The 21,597-nt window shown below is 41.6% G+C and overlaps 1 protein-coding gene across 1 annotated transcript in view; it reads right to left on the reverse strand.

The window, feature by feature from the left end:
* The window catches only part of LOC138983244 (advillin-like), a gene marked incomplete in the record, with an annotated part of 60,600 nt that overhangs the window by 16,778 nt on the left and 22,225 nt on the right, over nt 1-21,597 (reverse strand). The window contains 17 exon segments of the mRNA XM_070356673.1: nt 5,358-5,519; nt 5,777-5,860; nt 8,297-8,383; nt 9,430-9,495; nt 9,728-9,811; nt 10,251-10,397; nt 11,220-11,317; nt 11,828-11,984; nt 13,305-13,406; nt 13,983-14,061; nt 14,705-14,843; nt 15,221-15,287; nt 15,764-15,874; nt 17,099-17,198; nt 17,606-17,658; nt 19,394-19,471; nt 19,987-20,043. Of these exon segments, the coding sequence (XP_070212774.1) occupies nt 5,358-5,519; nt 5,777-5,860; nt 8,297-8,383; nt 9,430-9,495; nt 9,728-9,811; nt 10,251-10,397; nt 11,220-11,317; nt 11,828-11,984; nt 13,305-13,406; nt 13,983-14,061; nt 14,705-14,843; nt 15,221-15,287; nt 15,764-15,874; nt 17,099-17,198; nt 17,606-17,658; nt 19,394-19,471; nt 19,987-20,043 (1,671 nt within the window).

Raw genomic sequence — 21,597 nt, forward strand, 5'->3', positions numbered from 1 at the left:
GCAAAGTCACAGTCATTCACATTTAGTCAACTACAACAACAACAACAACAACAACAACAACAACAACAACAACAACAACAACAACAACAATTCCTCACTATGATTCTGGATGTTAATATTCCTGATTCAGAGATTTGCGTTTAACCCCGAAAGGTTCCCTGGGGGACGTTCTAGGAGGGGGACGGAACGGGACGTCACATCGGTGCGTAAAATGGCTATGATTCAACCACAGAGAGAGAGATTCATACTCGCTCATCATAGCATTCCCTGTCGATTCCCAGACTGATTTCACCTCAAGGGACAACGAGTCTTCCTTCAAGATGAGAAATGAGAGAGATTGGAATTTGCCTGTCACCGAGCTAGGTCTGAAGGGTTGGGACATGACTGTTTTGGGACCACTTGCCGCTGGCTGTAATTAAAAAGGTTTCCAGGTCGACAGGAGGTTCGCATCGGATTTCTTTTTACATTCAGTCAAGTTTTGACTAAATGTTTTAACATAGAGGGGGAATCGAGACGAGGGTCGTGGTGTATGTGTGTGTGTGTGTGTGTGTGTGTGTGTGTGTGTGTGTGTGTGTGTGTGTGTGTGTGTGTGTGTGTGTGTGTGTGTGTGTCTGTCTGTGCGTGTGTGTGTGTAGAGCGATTCAGATCAAACTACTGGACCGATCTTTTTGAAATTTGACAGGAGAGTTCCTGGGAATGATATCCCCGGACGTTTTTTTCTTGTTTTCGATAAATACGTTTGATGACGTCATATCCGGCTTTTGGTAAAAGTTGAGGCGGCACTGTCACACCCTCATTTTTCAATCAAATTGATTGAACATTTTGTAAAACAATCTTCGACGAAGGCCAGAGTACTTCGGTATTGCATTTCAGCTTGGTGGCTTAAAAAATAATTAATGACTTTGGTCATTAAAAATCTGAAAATTGTAATAAAATTTGTTTTAATATAAAACGATCCACATTTACGTTCATCTTATCCTACATCATTTCCTGATTCCAAAAACATATAAATATGTTATATTTGGATTAAAAACAAGCTCTGAAAATTAAAAATATAAAAATTATGATCAAAATTAAATTTCCGAAATCGATTTAAAAACAATTTCATCTTATTCCTTGTCGGTTCCTGATTCCAAAAACATATAGATATGATATGTTTGGATTAAAAACACGCTCACAAAGTTAAAACGAAGAGAGGTACAGAAAAGTGTGTTAAGCAGCACAGCGAAACCACTACCGCGCTGAACAGGCTCGTCAGTTTCACTCCGTTATGCACAAGCGGCGGACTACGGTCATTGTGAAAAAATGCAGTGCGTTCAGTTTCATTCTGTGAGTTCCACAGCTGGACTAAATGTAGTAATTTTGCCTTACGCGACTTGTTCTTTTATGTGAGATTCGGCGTAGAGCACATGTTGTTGGTTTCCTTTTTTCGCCCACGGCTCACAAAGAAATACAGACACGGACAAACAGACAGACAGACAGACAGGCAGACAGACAGACAGACAGACAGGCAGGCACTCACTCACTCGCACAAGTACGCCCCAACGTCCCCCCCCCCCACACACACACACGACAGGTTGATTGCTTCACATACAACCAGACCACTAGTAGAAGATGTTGCAGACAGTCAATATACCTTCTGACTTCACCATATGACCTTTACCAATGGGGGACACAAAATCGCAAGGAAACGAACGACCGAGCGTTTAGCCTTGCTCCGGAGATATGACAGTCAATGGCAGAGAGCAACAGGTTCGCCCGATCGACCCGTGTTGGCCTATACACACCATTTGGTACCCACACTAAAGCGTTGAAGATGGTAAATAGTGTCTGCCTTTGGCCTTTGAGCTAATCCAGTTTTATTGCTCCGTCCACCCCCAACTCCCATCCCCTCCCCTCCGCCACCAGCCCCTGAAGCGGGTATAGGGGAAGGGCTCCTAATACGGTATGTGTTAATATAATCTGCTCTGCATTTGGCATGTGTACGGTTCATTTGGCCTCTTTATCTCCATTCGAAAACTTACTTAAACTAGCTGGTTAGTTTCACTTCACCATTTATACAGATGTTTCACATTAATTTTAATTGTCTCTCTTTCAGTTTCAGCGTTTCTGTTGCTACTCTTCAAGTTTCATGTCGCCTCGCTTAAAGTTTCATCCAGGGGCGGGGATGTAGCTCAGTCGGTAGCGCGCTGGATTTGTATCCAGTTGGCCGCTGTCAGCGTGAGTTCGTCAATATTGGCACTGTCAGAAAAAGAAAGAAAGAATGGCGGAGATACCAATAACAGTTATCCTAGATTCGTGGATAAATAAAGAGTGATGAAAGCGAATGAATAGCCTGCAATCATGTTTTTCATCCAGTAAACATAAATAGCAGGGACAGAGCGTTGTACAGGAAAATCAACCGGTAGGTTAAACCGGCAGCCAATTATTTTCCGGTATTTTCTCATTTCAACCGGTAAAATATTGATAATTACCGGTTAACACCAATACTGGCAAGTTCCATACCGTCAACCATCGTATCCACTCCGTCATCGATCTACTAGGTGCAGCAATTAATTCGTTAGAATTAGCAACCGTCATCCGCAATACATCCCTGCAAGCCTTCGGATCCTGTGAGCTAATTTCTTGCAGCAAACAAGCATATGCTCACAAAGATATCTCTGTGCAAATGCCCCCACAAGCTCGCCGCCTTCGCCTCTCTATCCACGGCCGTACCCATAGTCGCTGTGCCTCCTCCTGTTCTTCTTCTTCCTCCTCCTCTTCCAAGATAATTACAGTGGCAGCTGCTGCCACCGCAACTATCATAATCCTTCGCATTCGGTCCGTTGAACAGAAGGTCGCCATTTTATCTCTTGGCAAGCGACATCCCACAATGCAGCGCGATTGGAGAACCTACGTCATATCGTAGGGGAATCCCCAAACGGAGAACTACCGGAGAATACGTGGGAGAGGGAAGGTGAAGAACGTAACTCGTTCACTTTCTCCGTTCTACGCTTTTCTCCATACTGTGTGTGAGCCAGGCCCCCTTATAGCCTCACTTTGCCAGGATTACGACAGACCTACGCGTTTTCTATGAATGACACCGCGACTACGTCACGATGAGTGATGTCGTCCTTTTACTTGAATTACTTGGCGGTTCTAGACTCCACATTTGGCCAGGGTTGGTTTCTATGGCAACCAGATCTAATCCCAGGAAAGACTGATACAGACAGAGTTCCATTTCGCCGACATCAGCTGACAGTTATTTTCTTTGTCTGCCGTGATGCGATTGAGTATATAGTCCCTGGCACGTATTACATCTCTCTTGAATTGCAGGGAATGACTTTCATTCATAGAGTCGGTAGAGTTATTTCGCGTGTGCATGATGAGGTTGTGGGTCAATATGGAAGTGAGGACTGGCTTAGAATTCACTTACCATACGCGGCATACAAGATTGTCATGCTGACGCATCCAGAGAGAGAGAGAGAGAGAGAGAGAGAGAGAGAGAGAGAGAGAGAGAGAGAGAGAGAGAGAGAGAGAGAGAGAGAGAGAGCGAGAGAGAGAGAGAGAGAGAGAGAGAGAGAGAGAGAGAGAGAGAGAGAGAGAGAGAGAGAGAGAGAGAGAGAGAGAGAGAGGTTCAGAATGTTTTATTCACGAAAACACATGTTTATAGTGAAAGGGTGTTGTGGGGTTGGGATGTCGAAGTACGACAAAGCTTTCTATATACCGAAGCATGCACGATCGCGCAAAGTTCTCGCTACTGGAAGTCCGATAGAGAGTCCACTGCATTTGTCAGAGTCAGGGATAGGCCTACCTTGACTCGCACTGCACACCAATACCATGCATCATAACATCATGATTTGATCAGTCCTTCAGTCTGTTGTGTTCTTCCGTGTGGTGACAGATATTGTAAGTCAATAAAACGTGCGTGACGGCCCTTTTCAGCATTAGACAGTCCAAGAATGAAAAAAACACCCACCACGGTGTTTGAAACTGTTCATCCTAAGTAAAAGCGGACTACTCGAGACACTATTCTCAGATCTTCTTCCAGTTCTTCTTTGTACAACTCAGCGTTCCGATCTTTGCTGATCGGGGGCAATGTCCGAAGACACGACATGGCATGTTTCTGAAGCTTGGTCATGCTGTCTGACTGGTCGACGAACCAGCGTTTACGATCTGTGTTGAAATCATACATGAGCACAACATCATCACGTTTGCAGTACAAACTCTGAGTGCCAATATGTTTTTCAAGTACAACAGTATCAAAAGATTCATTTCTTCTTCTATCGCGGAGAAGTCTTTGTTTACGGCGGCCTTCAGTTCACTAACCAGCAGCTTGATGTGTCTGATGTCAATACTTCTTTCAGACGTTATCTTTTCCATGTGTGCCAGACTCTCGCTGTTGTCGTCTGTCTGATTTACCGCACTATCATGCGAACAGTCTTTGGTCTGCCAACCACTTGCGCCCAAACACATGGTGTCGTCTTTATTGTTTACATGTTCCTCTCCACTGCGCCTTGTGTCAGTGGCAGGCGGTGGGTCTGTCTCACGTGCAGAGCGTGGCGTGTCAACACAGGAATGTGGACTGTCATGTTGTGACGGAGGCATGAACTCAGGGGTGGCTAAAAATAGACCGCATGATGAAGTATGCCTACTGTCAACAATGTTATCACTTGCCTTATTTTCTTGTTCTTGTCTTTTGTTTGTTTCTGTGGAGCACTGTGTCACAATGTTTTAGTTCTTGTTTCGTTAGTCCGTGAAGCAGCACGCCTGTCTTCTGCCCTTTTCTTGTCGCGGCGTATCTGTGACGGGGGTTTGCGTCTCCACGCGCCCACTGGTAATGTCGACTCGCCATCTTGTTGCTCTGCGGAGTTGAAGCGAAGCACGACGACAGGTTTGTCGCCTTCGCCTGTCACCTTCCAGGAGGTAGGCCTAAAACTGACATCTTAGTGGCTGTTGTTGCTGAAAATGTTGAACTTTTGTCACAGCAAATGTGTTCGTGTCTTGCCACAGCGACCACTCGCGAGACTTTTCTTGACAAAACTTAATCTCGGAAGCACAAATGATATATGATATATGCGCGCACGCACGGGCAAACATACTTCCGTAAAAATAGGTAAAGAGAGAGGTTGTGGGACATGAATAGTTTGGGAAAGGAATATACACAAAGTTGTGGGACATGAATACAAGCAATTTTAGGAAAGAATTACAAACAAGTCGTGGCATAAATACTACACGCTTTGGGATAGGAATACAAACAAATTGCAGAACATGAACACAAGCTTTGGAAAGGGAATACACAAACGTTGCTAGGTCTACATAAATGCCGCATAATTTAGGAAAAGAACGCAAACGGGTTGTGGGACATGCACACTCACGGGCTGCGGGAAGGTCTTTTCGTAGTGCGCCTTGGGGCCCAGCACGTCCCAGATGTGGTCGGGTTCCTTGCCCTCAATGACCACGTGGTACTGGTACATGCGTGTCGAGTCCAGGAAACCCAGCATCGTCTTGGAGAATTCTCGCTCCGATCCTCCCGTCCGCTACACCAACATTAAACACTTTTAATAAATAATTCTGTGAATATCTACCAATCTCATATCATAGCCCCCTCCCCCCCAAATTTTTTTTTTTTTAAAAAACCAATAATAATAATAATAATTTTTTTTTTTAAATGAAGGAAATCTGTTGTTTGTTATTTGATGAAGGCATGGAATTCTTAGTTACCTGTCATAGTGAGTCTAGAGTTTTTGTGTTTCGCTATTTTGCGTTAAAACACAATTTCTGAATGAAATCTCACCTCTCCAAACCACAAAACACAGCGCGCAGGCGTAAGGAGGATGATGGCAGCTGAGGAATTGAGATAAGAAGATTTGGCAGGTACCTGCAATGATGAAAGCAAACTGTAATTACTCTCCCTGGCAGAGTAGTCGAATTGCAAATATAAATTTTTATGCAGTACAGTTTTAGAATGCAAACAAGATGAGAAATGAAAATGTAGCGTCGAAGTCCAGAACAGTGCTGCAAGGCTCATTCTGCAGAAGTCTAAGAAAGACCATGTCACTCCCCTACTTACCACCCTTCACTGGCTTCCTATGAAGTATAGAATCGAGTACAAGCTGGCTCTGTTAGGGTACCGCTGTTTTGAGAAAACACTTCCCCCCTATTTGTCCCATTCCCTCAGTATCTACGAGCCATCCCGTTCTCTCAGATCCTCCTCTGAAAAACTCCTTCGCATCCCCAAAACCAGGACCAAGACCTTTGGTGAAAGAACCTTTAGGTACCAGATTCCGACCGTCTGGAACTCGCTTCCAAGTTCTATCCGTGACTCCAGCAGCCTTTCCTCCTTCAAAACACAACTCAAAACATACCTGTTTCGTAAAGCCTTTGCTTAGCCTGAGTAGACTCTCCACAACTCTATTCTGTTTTGGAACTCTCTACCCTGTATGTGCTTTATGGTCTATTTGTCAATGGTATCTTTGTGTGTGTGCGCGTGTGTGTGTGTGTGCGTGCGTGTGTGTGTGCGTGTGTGTGCGTGTGTGTGTACTTTTAACATTGTACGCTAAGTTTTTGCTTAGTGCTTGGGTTCTTGGTGTTATGTCTCAGTTAAATGTATGCTTTGTTTGCTTGTTGATTTGTGCTAGTTTATTCTATAATGAATTTGTAAAGCGCCTGGAGCCAATTGATGGGACTCGCGCTATAGAAAAGTTATTTATTATTATTATTATTATTATTATCTTACAAAAAGGAATGAAACCACTACTAAAGCTAATATTTCATATTTCATCTTCACGTTACTATATTGTTCTTATGTTTGTGTTTCTTTTTTTCTTCTTCTTTTGTGTGTGTTCACTTCCAAGCAACGTTAAAAGGCGACGATATGGTCCGGTGTTGTTACATTGTATTTTAGCATCCATCCCTTTCTTGTTTTCGAGCCTTCATTTCGAAAGGTTAGACGTTTATTGTTTAGGGTTTGTTTCAGATATTTCAAAGTTCCAACTACTATTTCACAATAAGAACAAGCGACAGCAGGGGAGAAGAACAAGAAAAAGATAACAATGAAAATGTAATCACCAGAAACATGGACAATAAACAACAAGTCGCGTAAGGCGAAAATACAACATTTAGTCAAGTAGCTGTCGAACTCACAGAATGAAACTGAGCGCAATGCAACGCAGCAAGACCGCATCGTCAGTCCACCGCTCATGGCAAAGGCAGTGAAATTGACAAGAAGAGCGGGGTAGTAGTTGCGCTAAGAAGGATAGCACGCTTTTCTGTACCTCTCTTTGTTTTAACTTTCTGAGCGTGTTTTTAATCCAAACATATCATATCTATATGTTTTTGGAATCAGGAACCGACAAGGAATAAGATGAAAGTGTTTTTAAATTGATTTGGACAATTTAATTTTGATAATAATTTTTATATTTTTAATTTTCAGAGCTTGTTTTTAATCCAAATATAACATATTTATATATTTTTGGAATCAGAAAATGATAAAGAATAAGATGTACGTAAATTTGGATCGTTTTATAAAAAATTTTTTTTTTTTACAATTTTCAGATTTTTAATGACCAAACTCACTCATTAGTTTTTAAGCCACCAAGCTGAAATGCAATACCAAACCCCGGCCTTTGTCGAAGATTACTTGACCAAAATTTCAACCAATTTGGTTGAAAAATGAGAGCGTGACAGTGCCGACTCACCTTTCACGAAAAGCCGGATATGACGTCATCAAAGACATTTATTGAAAAAATGAAAAAAACGTATGGGGATTTCATACCCAGGAACTCTCATGTCAAATTTCATAAAGATCGGTCCAGTAGTTTAGTCTGAATCGCTCTACACACACACACAGACAGACAGACAGACACACACACACACACACACGCACACATACACCACGACCCTCGTCTCGATTCCCCCCTCTACGTTAAAATATTTAGTCAAAACTTGACTAAATATAAAAACCGAATACAGACCGGTTTGGACGATTGTTTTCATCTATTCATATTCGGGTTTTTTATTGTCCATGTTTCTTGTGAGTACATTTTCATTGTTATCTTGTTATTATTTCACACACAAAGCTACAGTGCAGGCCTGAAAGTGGCGAGTAAAAACATGTAAATGGCGAGTAGAAATGTTAATCCACTCGCCAAATGCGAGTAAAGTTGCTGAAACAAATGGTTGGTTTGGCGAGAAAAAAGACTAAAATTTGCTCTCTGGCTAGTAAATTATGAGAAGCACTAGCCAAAGGCTAGTGCCCCATTTTGTGGACTTTCAGCGCTGCCTGGTATTCATAAGAAGGCTGAGTGTCTCCTACCTGCTGCACACGCATGCTACCCTGCGCACATTCCTTGACACAATACATGGTTGCCTCTGTGCCCGTGGACAGGACGTCTTCGTCATACTGCAACACGCACCAAATAACTTCATTTTACAATAGCAGAAGAAGAATGTGTATTCATACAACCTCGCAGCTTTCAGGATTGGTTACTGGAAAATACATCAGACATGTGAAGTTATTCACAAAAAAAGCAATGTCCCACATAAAAACAAAATAAAACCTTACCGATTTGAGGTAAACTTATACAATTCTGGAGAAAAAGAAAGTATCACAGAATAGACACAAAAAATACCCGTCGTTATCGTGAAATTTCGGATAAATATAAACTTCTTCTTGTCGTTCGCTGGATAAATATAAACAGAACTGAATGCATATACTTAACTAACGATATTAGTTCTGTAATCAGATTTATAGTTTATTGTATTTGAAACGCTACCAACCAATACCATTTTAAGATCATGTAGGAGCTGATCGGTCAAACGACGTAAACGCCGTCTGGTAAGCCCCTATTATATTAGTCAATCTACCGGCACGGTTGGCCTAGTGGTAAGGCGTCCGCCCCGTGATCGGGAGGTCGTGGGTTCGAACCCCGGCCGGGTCATACCTAAGACTTTAAAATTGGCAATCTAGTGGCTGCTCCGCCTGGCGTCTGGCATTATGGGGTTAGTGCTAGACTGGTTGGTCCGGTGTCAGAATAATGTGACTGGGTGAGACATGAAGCCTGTGCTGCGATTTCTGTCTTGTGTGTGGCGCACGTATTATGTCGAAGCAGCACCGCCCTGATATGGCCCTTCGTGGTCGGCTGGGCGTTAAGCAAAAACAAACAAACAAACAAATTAGTCAATCGATTGACCAACTACTCTACCGAAGGACAAACTGACCAATGCTGGAGAACAGGACCGAAACTGACAATCGACCAATTCCGGAAATAATTCTGTCGAGATTGTATGGGTTGTATAAGAGTTGCTTTGTTTTGGGGTAGGCAACTCACAACCCATAAAAAGCAGTTATTTCCGGACATTGTCTATTAAGCCCCCACAGACAAAGCTACCAGCCACTGAGCTCTTTTTAATCTGACAATTATAGACACGATTATGTATGATACTTACCACGACCATACTGTTGTGGAAGATGGACAGCAAACTCTGCGGTTCTTTATCATCCAGGACGCGAATCTGTCGAGAGAAACGGTGTGTGAAATTATCATCAAAGACTGAACACACAAAAAGAATATTAAAAGCAATGGCAAAACATGGTTATTTCCCCTTTCGGATTGACTATGACGTAGCAGGATCTTTTTTTTCTTTTTTAGTGCTTAACGCATTTTTTTCTTCACGTTTTTTTTTCTTCACGTTGTGAGTCCTTGCTTGGTTTGTAAACATTTGTTGGAATCATACCAGTACTTACCACGGCAGCATCTTCCAGAGCACAGGCCATTGTTAGACACAACCGGAGACAATGAGATCGCGCGCTTTCTTCGCTTCTGCTGCCCTGAAACCATTCACACATAACACTCAGTGTCTTCGTATCTTACCGTCTAGTTAAGGGTAATCAAATGATGATTTATAAGTGACTGTGCCTATACATCGGCAATGGAGATCTACTAATACTCAGACCATGTAAGCTGAAGGTAAAAAAACTTCTCCTCCTCCTGTGTAAAAGCTGTTTGGGTTGTGCAAAAGGAGTGAATTGGGCTATGTTATGGCTGAGAGGTTTGTTCTCCATTTACACATCGTTGATAACGTCAATGTTTGTAACTAAAGAATGACCACTACCGCCAGAACACAAAGATATGTTCATTATAATCATTATACGTGTAAAAATATGATTTAATGAGTTGTTTCTTTTTCTTTTTGCAATGTTTCAATCAGAAAATGAACATTTTGTAAAAAAATAAAATAAAAAAAAAAAGTAAATTTTACAAACTCACCAGCCAATAAAAGAAAATGTTGGGCGGAAGTGGCTGCGAGGTTGAGTGGATGTCGGGACGGTGCCAGATGACGTAACAGTCCGAGTTGAGGAACACCCCAGGCTGATCCAAGTGTGGTTCCAACGAGTCTCCATCCACTCGGAACGTCTAAAGATGGAAACACATTTAATGTTACAGTTAATGTTTTGGAGAGTTGTTGTTGTTGTTGTTGTTGTTGTTGTTGTTGTTGTTGTTGTTGTTGTTGTTGGTTTAAACAGTATTTTATGCAAATACAAGTTTACAAAGCCATGGATTGTATAACATAATAAAGGAGTGCTCACAACAAGATAAACTTATGAATCTGCTCTTAGAGACAAAATAATAAAGTGGCAGACCACATTGTAAATTCATAAATCAAACCAATCAAAACAACGACAATAAGAACAACACCAACCAAATCTTCAACAACACCAACAACAACAACAACAACAACAACACAACAACAACAACAACAACAAAAACAACAACAACAACAACAACAACAGCACAGAAGCACGAAAAATGGAGTATTACACTGATACAGACAGAGAGATAAAGATGACAACAACAACAACAACAACAACGACAACGACAACAACAACAACAACAAAACAACAGCACAGAAGCACGAAACATTGAGTATTACATACAGACAGAGAGATAAAGATAAAGATAGTGAGAGAGAGGAGTTGTTGTTGTTGTTGTTGTTGTCGTTGTTGTTGTTGTTGTTTGCTGGATTAATCTGCACAGAAAGCAGTCAGGCTGTTGACTGTTGGCGTTGTTCAATGTGTAATGATGCTTGTATCCCATGAAACAGCCTGGACGGATTCCACACATTGTGGATCGTGAGAAGAGTCGTATTTTTAAAGGAGCTGTGCTATAAAAAATAAAAAATAAAAACAATAAAAAAAGCGAGTTGGTCTGGATGGCAAAAACAAAAGAATTGATCACCTGAGTTTCGCCTTCAACGCTGAGAGTCATGTCGCTGTCTATCAGTGGCGACGTCTTGGCCACAGTCCGGGGGTCAGAGCGAGAGAAGAGCGCTCGACCTGGGCACACAATAAAATCAGTTATGTAACGTGATTCACCAAGAAGCTAGAGCAATAATGTACGCCAATTGACAAGTAAATGTTGCACAAAAAAATCCCACCAACATCACAAGCAACAATAACAACAACAAAGTAACAAGCAGTAAACAACAACATCAACAAAGCAACGTCCGAACAAATAAAAAAAAACATCGCAACGAACTATTCCTGAACTTATTAACACAAATACTGTACTGAAACATCACTATCGAACACACTAACAGCTGAGCTGTTGTTGCTCGAAAATACAGAAACATTAAAGTCATTCCGATGTTAAAAGAAATCCATGTAAAAATAAAACACAGATATTCCGATTAGAAAACTGCGATCTTTATCTTTTTCCGATGGCTGCAAATGTTTTTATTCAGAAGATAATGACGTACTGCACATTTTAAAGTACATGAAGTAGATGCCATGCTAGGCAACGACAACACATTAGAATGTCTAAAACACAAAGTAGAAAGACCATACCGATGTTGGCAACACTGTAACTCCTGGAGAGATGCGATTTCTCCACCACCCTCTCCCTCCACTCGAGAAAGGCTTTTTTGAACGACGGTGGTTCGCTGCCCTCTGTTATTCGACAGACAGGCAGCCAGGCAGGGTACCTTCTGTGTGCAGCAAAACTCTGAACAAAGACAAATCAAAGATCAGTGCATACAAAGAGATAACTAGTGTTTTAATATCATTGTAAACTCTAAACAAAGGCACATCAAACGTCATTAGTGCATAGTAAGAGATAACATTTGTTTAATTTCATTGTAAACTCTGCACAAAGGCAAATCAAAGATCATTAGTGCATAGTAAGAGAGAACAATAGTTTTAATTTCATTGTAAACTCTGAACAAAGGCAAATCAACGATCATTAGTGTATAATAAGAGATAACTATTGTTTTCAATTTTATTGTTAACTCTGAACAAAGGCAAATCAAACATCATCAGTGCATATCAAGAGAGAACTTTTGTTTTAATTTCATTGTTGTTATGTGGCGAACCCTGCATTCCATCCACAACTAGTCTATAGCACATAAAATTCATCTGTTACGAGATTGAAAACGTAATATTTGCCTGTTAGCCCAATTTATATTGCGTTAGGGAGTGTATTAAGCAATAGAAATGACATCGTAAGTGTGGGATTTGAGCCCAGAACCCCGGGACCCTCAGTCACATTTCACACACAGACCGTGGATGTATAAAGAAAAGTGACAGTCGCATAAACACTGAACAAGAAGACTTAAGACAGTGACAATAGTAAGAAATGAATTAACAGGAATTAAACTCAAATATAATAACTTATGCAGAGATTAGCAACCATAAAAGGAAATTCTGATTTCAATTCAATTTAAACTCATTCTAGTTGCTATTAGAGCAAACTCGAAGATGTTCTAAAGCATCTATGCACAGTGTTGTTGCCAGCCTAAGAAGACAATAGGTCATTTGGACCTCCCTACAAAAAATACAATAGGTCCAAATGTGCTGGCTTAAAAAAAAACAATAGGTCCAATCTTCGCATTACCATGCCGTAGTATTATATTGATGAACTTTCCGCTGTTTGCGCCGTTTTCGGTAAATAGGTACACCGGCTGGATTGGGTATTTCCGTAAACGCAGCCTCGAGTGTTAATGACGACAAACACGGACTCGGCACCGAATGCATTTTCACTCGTAGCGAACATGAGCATTTCGATCGGGGTTTGTTTTCCGACTTTGCAACTCCCATTCCATTCATTGCAGACCTTGTCCGCCTTGTACGAATATGTATCGGTCAGTTGACCACCAAAACTGACGTAAAAACTATCGGTCCCTCGACCGGACAAGGCTAGGTCCAATGCGTCAAATCAGAAAGTAATGTGTCAGAGACCGAAGACCGAGGCCTGGCAACAACACTGCATCATGACAGGTCTTCAAAAGCAAAACTTGTAGCTTTGGTAGAACAAGGGAGCCTATACCTGTCCTCTGCTCACGGCCTGCGAAAGGTCGCTGTTGTCGGCCTTGGTTCCTACCCAAACACACAGTGGGGAGGTCGGACCTTGGTCTAACAAATAACTGTCCTGAATAAAAGAAGAAAACCACATTTTTCTCAGCTATTATGTTAATTTTCAAAAGATAAATGAATATTAAAAAGAAAAGTGAAGAAAATCAACATAATAATATAAGTGAACATTAAAAGTCTCACTGATTAAGCTATGAAACATCATGAACGTTTTATGGGTAACCGGACAGCCGGATAGACCCTTGCACACTCTAACGTTCCTCAGCTTCGTGTACATAAATCCCGTTTAAGAATTGATAAATGAGAGGCCCTCAACAACCACATAGAGCAAAAACCCATATAGCCACGCATCTATCTTTTTCCTGTTTAAAAAAAAACACCACAAAAACTGCTTTTAATGCTAAACACAATCGACAACTATGAATACATTGTAAATCTACAATCCTATCCTGCAAGGTTTAAAAAAAAAAGAAGCTGTCAGACCAGGATGAAGCCTCCATTAACTTGACATTAATAGTTAAGACAGACGAGCAAAGCCACTATTAATATTGTTCTCAAGAACGAGAGTTCAGTGTGAAATTGTGCCGCCTGATAGTAACCAGGATGCCAGAGACGGCAGGCAGCTGTGACTGACCGCGGTAACCAGGAAACGCTGCAGTAGTGGTGAGGTGGCAGCGAAAGGCATGTCGTACAGCACTCTGTCCCCGCTCACTCTGTGGGCAAACAATGTTAACAGCAAATTCCAAATGCACCCGCATTTTTGATGAATTGTCAACAGCAGCAGTGACAGAAAACGGAGCATACACACAGATAAGAGGTGGGCTTGTAAGCTTGAACACCTTGCTTCCCAACTTATTGATATTTAAGATATTTTGATTTATGTTTGCATGGTTCGGCCCGGTAGAAAAAGACAATGGCACAGTTGTCCCCCTCAACCGAATTCCGACGGGACATAGTCGAAGTCAAGAAGCGCCAAGTACCCTCTTTTCGACTGCATAATTATAGACATCATGAGGTTATTACACTGGGGAAAAAAATGTGATTGCTATTGTGATTGCCAGTTCTTCCGTGGGGTTTTTATATGTTGCACTAAAACAAATTCCTTCTTTATCTTTTTGTGACCGGTTAATTGCTAAAGTCTGTCCTTAACTGGGCGAAGTCGACTACGCGAAATATAGTTCGCGAAGCTGACCGCACGAAGCTTTAGCACTGAGTTTTCGGAAAACAGACTTCGCGAAGTCGACTTCGGCCTCAATTAAGGACCGCCTTTGAGAACAGACCAAATTTGTGTAATGTTTCCCACATCAGTGTAACACCATCTTTAAATGGCTTGCTTGTTAATGTTATATCACTGACCTGTGCAGGTTTAACACTGGTGTAGACTCCTCTTCTGATGGCAGATTCGGTGTGTCTTTCTTCGTGTCTTCCCTTTCTTTTCTGTCGTTGTTCTTTAACTTTTTCAGCAGTGCAGAATGGTTGTGTGTGTCGGTCTCCTCTGTAACAGTCAATGGTAACCATTTTTTGTCAAAAACATAAACGCTATGTTCTGCAATATTAGAAACAGACAAGGACAGCTATATTCCCGAAACTGAGGCGACCTCGCACCTAGGATTACACTGTTTTCTCTACATCCAGATTACATCCATATATTCAGAGACTTCTTCTACTTCTTCGAGGTACTGAGGAAATCCCTATGCAGGGCAACTATCCTCATGTCCCCATTGCCTCAAGACGGCAATGATCATGATTGCTATCTTTTTTTTTGTAGAACATGATAGCACAATTGAATCACTTTTGTTTGTTTGTTTGTTTGTTTGTTTGTTTGTTTGTTTCATGGTAAGATTTGACAGCGTAAGTTTAACTATTACTTACCAACAACTATGATGTGGGCTTTCCCTTTTCGCTGTCCGTCTCTGATTTTTGTGGCCACGCCCATCGCCTGAAAAAATGACCCAGAATCAGTGTCTACCATAAAGCATCATGGGTGTGTAAAAAAAAGAGCTTGTACTATGTTTGGCCTGTGTGTTGATGAGAAACAAACCTACCTATTTAGAACGCTACACAGAGAACATCTCTTGTAATTACTGTGACAGCAACACACACACAGAAACGTTTACACGGGGAAAAACAGACAGCGAGACAAAAGGATTTAACAAGAAACGCCCTGAACTTCTACAAAGCTGGCCAAACGTCTATTGGACTGGAGTGAGCCATTGGCTTTAAAAATTGATCTCTGATTTTGTGGCGAATCAGCAAAAATACTTATTTTGATTTGAATCTGGTGTACTCCTTGCGCAATGGGAAACACAATGACATCAGAAAAAATACACGAAAGAGCAAGCACTAACATTGATTACAACAAGCAGGAGTTAATAATAAAACGTTCCGGTTCTCGCGAGAAAGAATGAGACTGACCTTGAGGCGACTGACGGGGTCACAGTGAGCACCAATCCACAGATACATCCTGGGGAACCCGTCCAGTAGGGCTGCCCCCGTGCTGTCCAGTTCCTCCTCTCGGGGCTCCCGCTGTGAGGTAAAAAAAAAAAAGTGAATTAAAAAAAAAAAGGTAAGTTGTTGGAACGTTTGTTATTGACAACACAATACGTTACATTCACTGATATTTCGACCCAGCGGTGTTTTAAGTGCACAGACAGACAGACACTAAATAAACAGAAAAGACTTATCTGGCAAAAAGTTCAGCCGCTTGCAGAGAAGACAGACTGACTATTAGGGTTTGACGTCCTCTTAGACCAACTGGTCTATATTGGGACAGATATTGGTAATACGCTGAAGATCTGGTGTGATACTTTGATTCGAACAAGCCCGCTGTGACTGTCACGTCTTCTTCGACACACCAGCATTGGGTTTGTCTCGTCAAAGTATCGAAATACGATCATGATAATCGGAGACGAGAGATGATGCATGCGTGTCTTCGTGTTTTCCAAGCCCTGAGACTTTCGCTGTGAACGTGGAACCTTTTTCGAGCGCATGTGTGCACACGGGGGTGTTCGGACACCGTAGAGAGTCTGCACAAAGTTGACTCCGAGAAATGAATCTCTCACCGACATGGGGATCGAACCCACGCTGATTGCGACCAACTGGCTACAAAGCCAGCGCGCTACCAACTGAGCTACGTCCCCGCCCCGGAGAAGACACAAGCGAGGCAATAATTATATGACGAAATGAATGACAAATTAAAATGAAATTTAAACAAAAGTGATTTGGTTGGACTGTCTTTTTTCCTTCATTGTTATGAGATATCAGATTCGGTGATTTTTAGTGTCCTTAGACAGTTTACAATATAGTATCGTAGTGCAGAAGCTGAGGTGTTTTTTCAAATGTCAATTATTCATAGATAATTGCTTCTTAATGTAAATCCTCTTTGTGCAGCAGGTAAACAAAGAAGACCTCCATATCAAAAATACCCATCAGATAGATTCTATGACTTGGTCCATAGTGTAATAAGGTCAGTGGAAGATGACAGAAGAAGCCACATGGTTGTTGGTAGAAATTAACTACCTGGTACAGTTGTTTTCTTTTCAAATCTGCGATCTCGAGTCACTAGTGATCTAAACAAAAAAATTGAACACACTAAGGATGTGCGATTCTTGTGATCAGTATACTTGATACTGCGCAGCGTTCACACTGTAAGAATCCTGGCTTTGTAGCTGTATTGGAAGACCCAAACTTTTGTCATTTATTTGTTTTCTTTATCCGAAACAAATAGTCATGACTTGAAAAACTACTTACGCATGCTGCTCGGGCGAATTTTCTCCCCTTGATGACGTAAAGCCGCTTGACGTATTTACTTGCTCTCGTCACCGTCATCTTTGCTTTTCCCTCGACGTAACTGAAGGAACGGAAACATCTTGCTGATAAATATGTGAACACCAATATAAGCAAGTTTGGTGCGAAAAAACGAAGAGAACAATTATGTACAGCGTTGTCTTATTTACAACTATTTCTGTCTGTGACTTTATGTCAGTCTGTGATAGTGTCTGTTGTGTATTTTGTTTGTCCACCTAAAAACAAGTGTCCATTCATCATTTAAGTAAGTGTTTTGTCTTGCAAAGCTTGAAGATTGCATTTTTTGCGGTTGTTGGTGTTTTGCTCTTTGTTGTTGTTGTTGCTTTCTTTACAAAGAAAGGAAATAAATAAATGTTATACATTGCGCAAATCTAGCCTGGACCTTTTATGACTGTTTATACTGAGGATGAAAGCGACATGCTACGACATGTAAGATAAATGTAAACTCACATGACACCGTTGGAGAAATTGCGTAGAAAAGAGTCTGATTCATGACCTTGAACCTGAAAGAAATACTGTGTATGATACACTGGTCCCAAAGACAAAGCTGTAACTGACACTAAGTGCCACCAAAAAAACACCATTCGCTGGGCCGCACCCATTGCTTACAAGGAGACAACGAAAGGATGTACAGCTACCAACAATAATTACTGTATGGCTATTCTATACTTTCCTCGTTAATGCCTGCGACTACCACAGGGCCGGATCTGGGGGGGGGGGGGGGTTCCTGGGTTCCGGAAACCCCCCCCCCCCCTGGCCATCCAATGTACCTCTCAGAGAAAAACAAAGTGGAATTTTTAAGCTCTTCCCCCAACTCCCTCAGTTTATTTGGTCTTCTAAAACTATTTCAAATTATGAACAACATCAAGTCGACAACGGCCTGCCCTCCCCGTTATAAGTCCATCATCATAGTAATATTCAAAGTAAAGAGTCCTGTCAGACTTATTTACTAGGCATATATGTCTTTGGGATTATTCCACTGAACCACTATGGTAAATGAATATATGAAGTATTTTGTTACTGTTGAAAATGTGTAATTTTGATTCCCAGTTGCAAGGAAAGACCAAAAAATGACCTCACAAATGCAAAATTTTCTCGGCTTCTGGGAGGCTTTGCACCCCAGACCCCCCAGCGGGGCGTTGCCCCTGCACCCCACCGGGACCTGGGCGGCCCCTGGACCCCTGCCTTCAGTTGGAACCCCCCCCCCCTCCTCAAACGAACTTGTACCATGAATAATGAAATGTACACAACACTGGTAGGAAGGCAGACTCAGCAAACATTCGACCACACAAGGACAGGAGCTATAGACTGGCACGAATGCCCAAGGGATAGAACAGGAACTGAATGTGAGACATATGACAAACAGATGCTTGATTCTTAAGAATGTAAGGCTCTAACTAGAAGGGAAGCTCTCAAATATAGGGCCAAAAGCGTTGGTGGACACATGATAGGGGTAGCCATCCATTTCGCCCCCTTTCCCTTTCGTCCCATTTCCCTTTCGCCCCAAGCCATATCGCCCCAGAGTCACTGCTCCCCATTTTCGCCCCACTTTGCCACATTTGTCTGGTGACATTTCGCCCCAGGTGGACAGAGAACAGGCAGACAGATGTAAAATGGACATACGCATACTAGCTGAATTCGTTTTCACTTTGAAAGTTCCACGGCCATATTCACATTTAATTTACCTCCCTTACCGTGTGAAGCTTCTTGCAAATTGCAAAGCACAAGAGCATCCTTTCATTTGAATAATTGTACAGCAAGGCTGCCGTTTGTGCAAAGTGGGGTTATCATTTAAACAATTTCGTTTTGCTGAATTGATTACGCAACCAATACCAATGTCAATCTACAACATTAATTCAACAACAAATTCCCATATTCCCAGGAAACAGCCAGTTGTGTCTGTTTCTTTGTTTCTTTGTAGTGTGTGTGTGTGTGTGGGTGTGGGTGTGTGTGTGTGTGTGTGTGTGTGTGTGCGTGTGCGTGTGCGTGTGTGTGTGTGCGTGTGTGTGCGTGTGCGCGTGTGTGTGTGTGTGTGTGTGTGTGTGTGTGTGTGGGTGTGTGTGTGTGGGTGGGTGGGTGTGTGTGTGTGTGTGTGTGTGTGTGTGCGTGTGTGTGTGTGTGTCCAAGTGGAAGGATGCTCTTTCAAGTGTAAAATCCTGTTCAGATGTGTGGGGGTTGACATGATAGTTTTCACGAGAAAGAAGAAATCTTTACAGTGAACTCGGCGGCACAAGTTACCTCTCTGGACAGCACGGACGCTCTGTGTACCATTTCGTCAACATCTTTGAAGAATCTCTCCACTGTCTTGGCATCGTTCTGCACGTGAAAAACGTGACATCATGCTATGTTATCAGCAATTCAAGACAGAAGAAAAAGATGTATGACCAGTTCAATCGATCATTACCAGATGTGTCAGATGTCCTACGGATAAACTTTAGCAAGATATCGGCTTGTCATGAGGCATTTTAGATTCTCTTATTTCCCAAAGGTGATACAATTTTGCAAGAAATGCATCAGCTAGATTTATTAATTTCATACTCAGCTTAATCACAGAAAGAGACACATAGAAATACACAGCCAAACATTGACAGAGAACACCGACAGACAGACAGACAGACAGACAGACAGACAGACAGGCACCCCCCCCCCACACACACACACACACAGTCTGACAGTGTTATAAAAATATACAGCTACACACTTAGGACACCGGCAGGTAGACTGACAGACATCTCCCCCCCCCCGACACACACACACACACACACACACACACACACACACACACACACACATGCCTTCACGTAAACACGCATGCATATATATGGTCTTACCTGTGATGCTTGTTGGCCCAGCCAGTAGTGCAATGAAGTGAAGCGATTACCGTATACCTGTAACACAATCAAAACGATTTTGGATAAAGTACACTAAAACAAGTCGCGTAAGGCGAAAATACAATATTTAGTCAAGTAGCTGTCGAACTCACAGAATGAAACTGAACGCAATGCCATTTTTCAGCAAGACCGTATACTCGTAGCATCGTCAGTCCACCGCTCATGGCAAAGGCAGTGAAATTGACAAGAAGAGCGGGGTAGTAGTTGCGCTAAGAAGGATAGCACGCTTTTCTGTACCTCTCTTTGTTTTAACTTTCTGAGGGTGTTTTTAATCCAAACATATCATATCTATATGTTTTTGGAATCAGGAACCGACAAGGAATAAGATGAAAGTGTTTTTAAATTGATTTGGACAATTTAATTTTGATAATAATTTTTATATATTTAATTTTCAGAGCTTGTTTTTAATCCGAATATAACATATTTATATGTTTTTGGAATCAGCAAATGATGGAGAATAAGATAAACGTAAATTTAGATCGTTTTATAAATTTTTATTTTTTTTTACAATTTTCAGATTTTTAATGACCAAAGTCATTAATTAATTTTTAGGCCACCAAGCTGAAATGCAATACCGAAGTCCGGGCTTCGTCGAAGATTACTTGACCAAAATTTGAACCAATTTGGTTGAAAAATGAGGGCGTGACAGTGCCGCCTCAACTTTCACGAAAAGCCGGATATGACGTCATCAAAGACATTTATCAAAAAAATGAAAAAAACGTTCGGGGATTTCATACCCAGGAACTCTCATGTCAAATTTCATAAAGATCGGTCCAGTAGTTTAGTCTGAATCGCTCTACACACACACACAGACACACACACACACACACACGCACACACACACGCACGCACATACACCACGACCCTCGTTTCGATTCCCCCTCGATGTTAAAATATTTAGTCAAAACTTGACTAAATATAAAAAGAAAGAAACAAAGAAAGACACAAAAATCAACAAACAAATGCATGCACGAAGAATGAATAAACAAATAAATAACAGACAGACAAATACATACATAAGAACATGATAGCTACATTATTACTTAAATAAATAAATAGACATTACAGAAATAAGGTGAAATAAACAATAACGAAATACCCTTTTCTTAACTTTGTAATGACAAAATCTTTCTATGTGAATGTAACTTTTTGCAGCTAAATCGTGTTAACTTTCTGACACATCCTTGTGTATTGAGCCGACCATTTCCTTACTCTTTGAAAAAAGTCATTCCAGAATCAACAGTGACGCGTACATGCAAACACAATCTCGCCGCCGACAAAGGAAGACTGTGTTTGGAATCTACCTCTGCTGCACTAAATTTAGTACTGTTCAAACACACCTGCATGTTTCGTGATCCTGCCTATGACAGAGAAGCACAATACAGTGTGGTGTATGTGTGTGTGTGTACGTGTACGTAACTGCGTGTATGTGCGTGTGTGCGTGCGTGCGTGCGTGCGTGTGTGTGTGTTTGTGTTTGTATGCGGACGTGGGAACGTGTGTACGTGCGTGTAAATGCGTGTTTCTGTGTGTATGCGGACGTGTGAACGTGT

The sequence above is a fragment of the Littorina saxatilis genome, linkage group LG1 (genome assembly GCF_037325665.1).
Source record: "Littorina saxatilis isolate snail1 linkage group LG1, US_GU_Lsax_2.0, whole genome shotgun sequence".
Taxonomy (NCBI): domain Eukaryota; kingdom Metazoa; phylum Mollusca; class Gastropoda; order Littorinimorpha; family Littorinidae; genus Littorina; species Littorina saxatilis.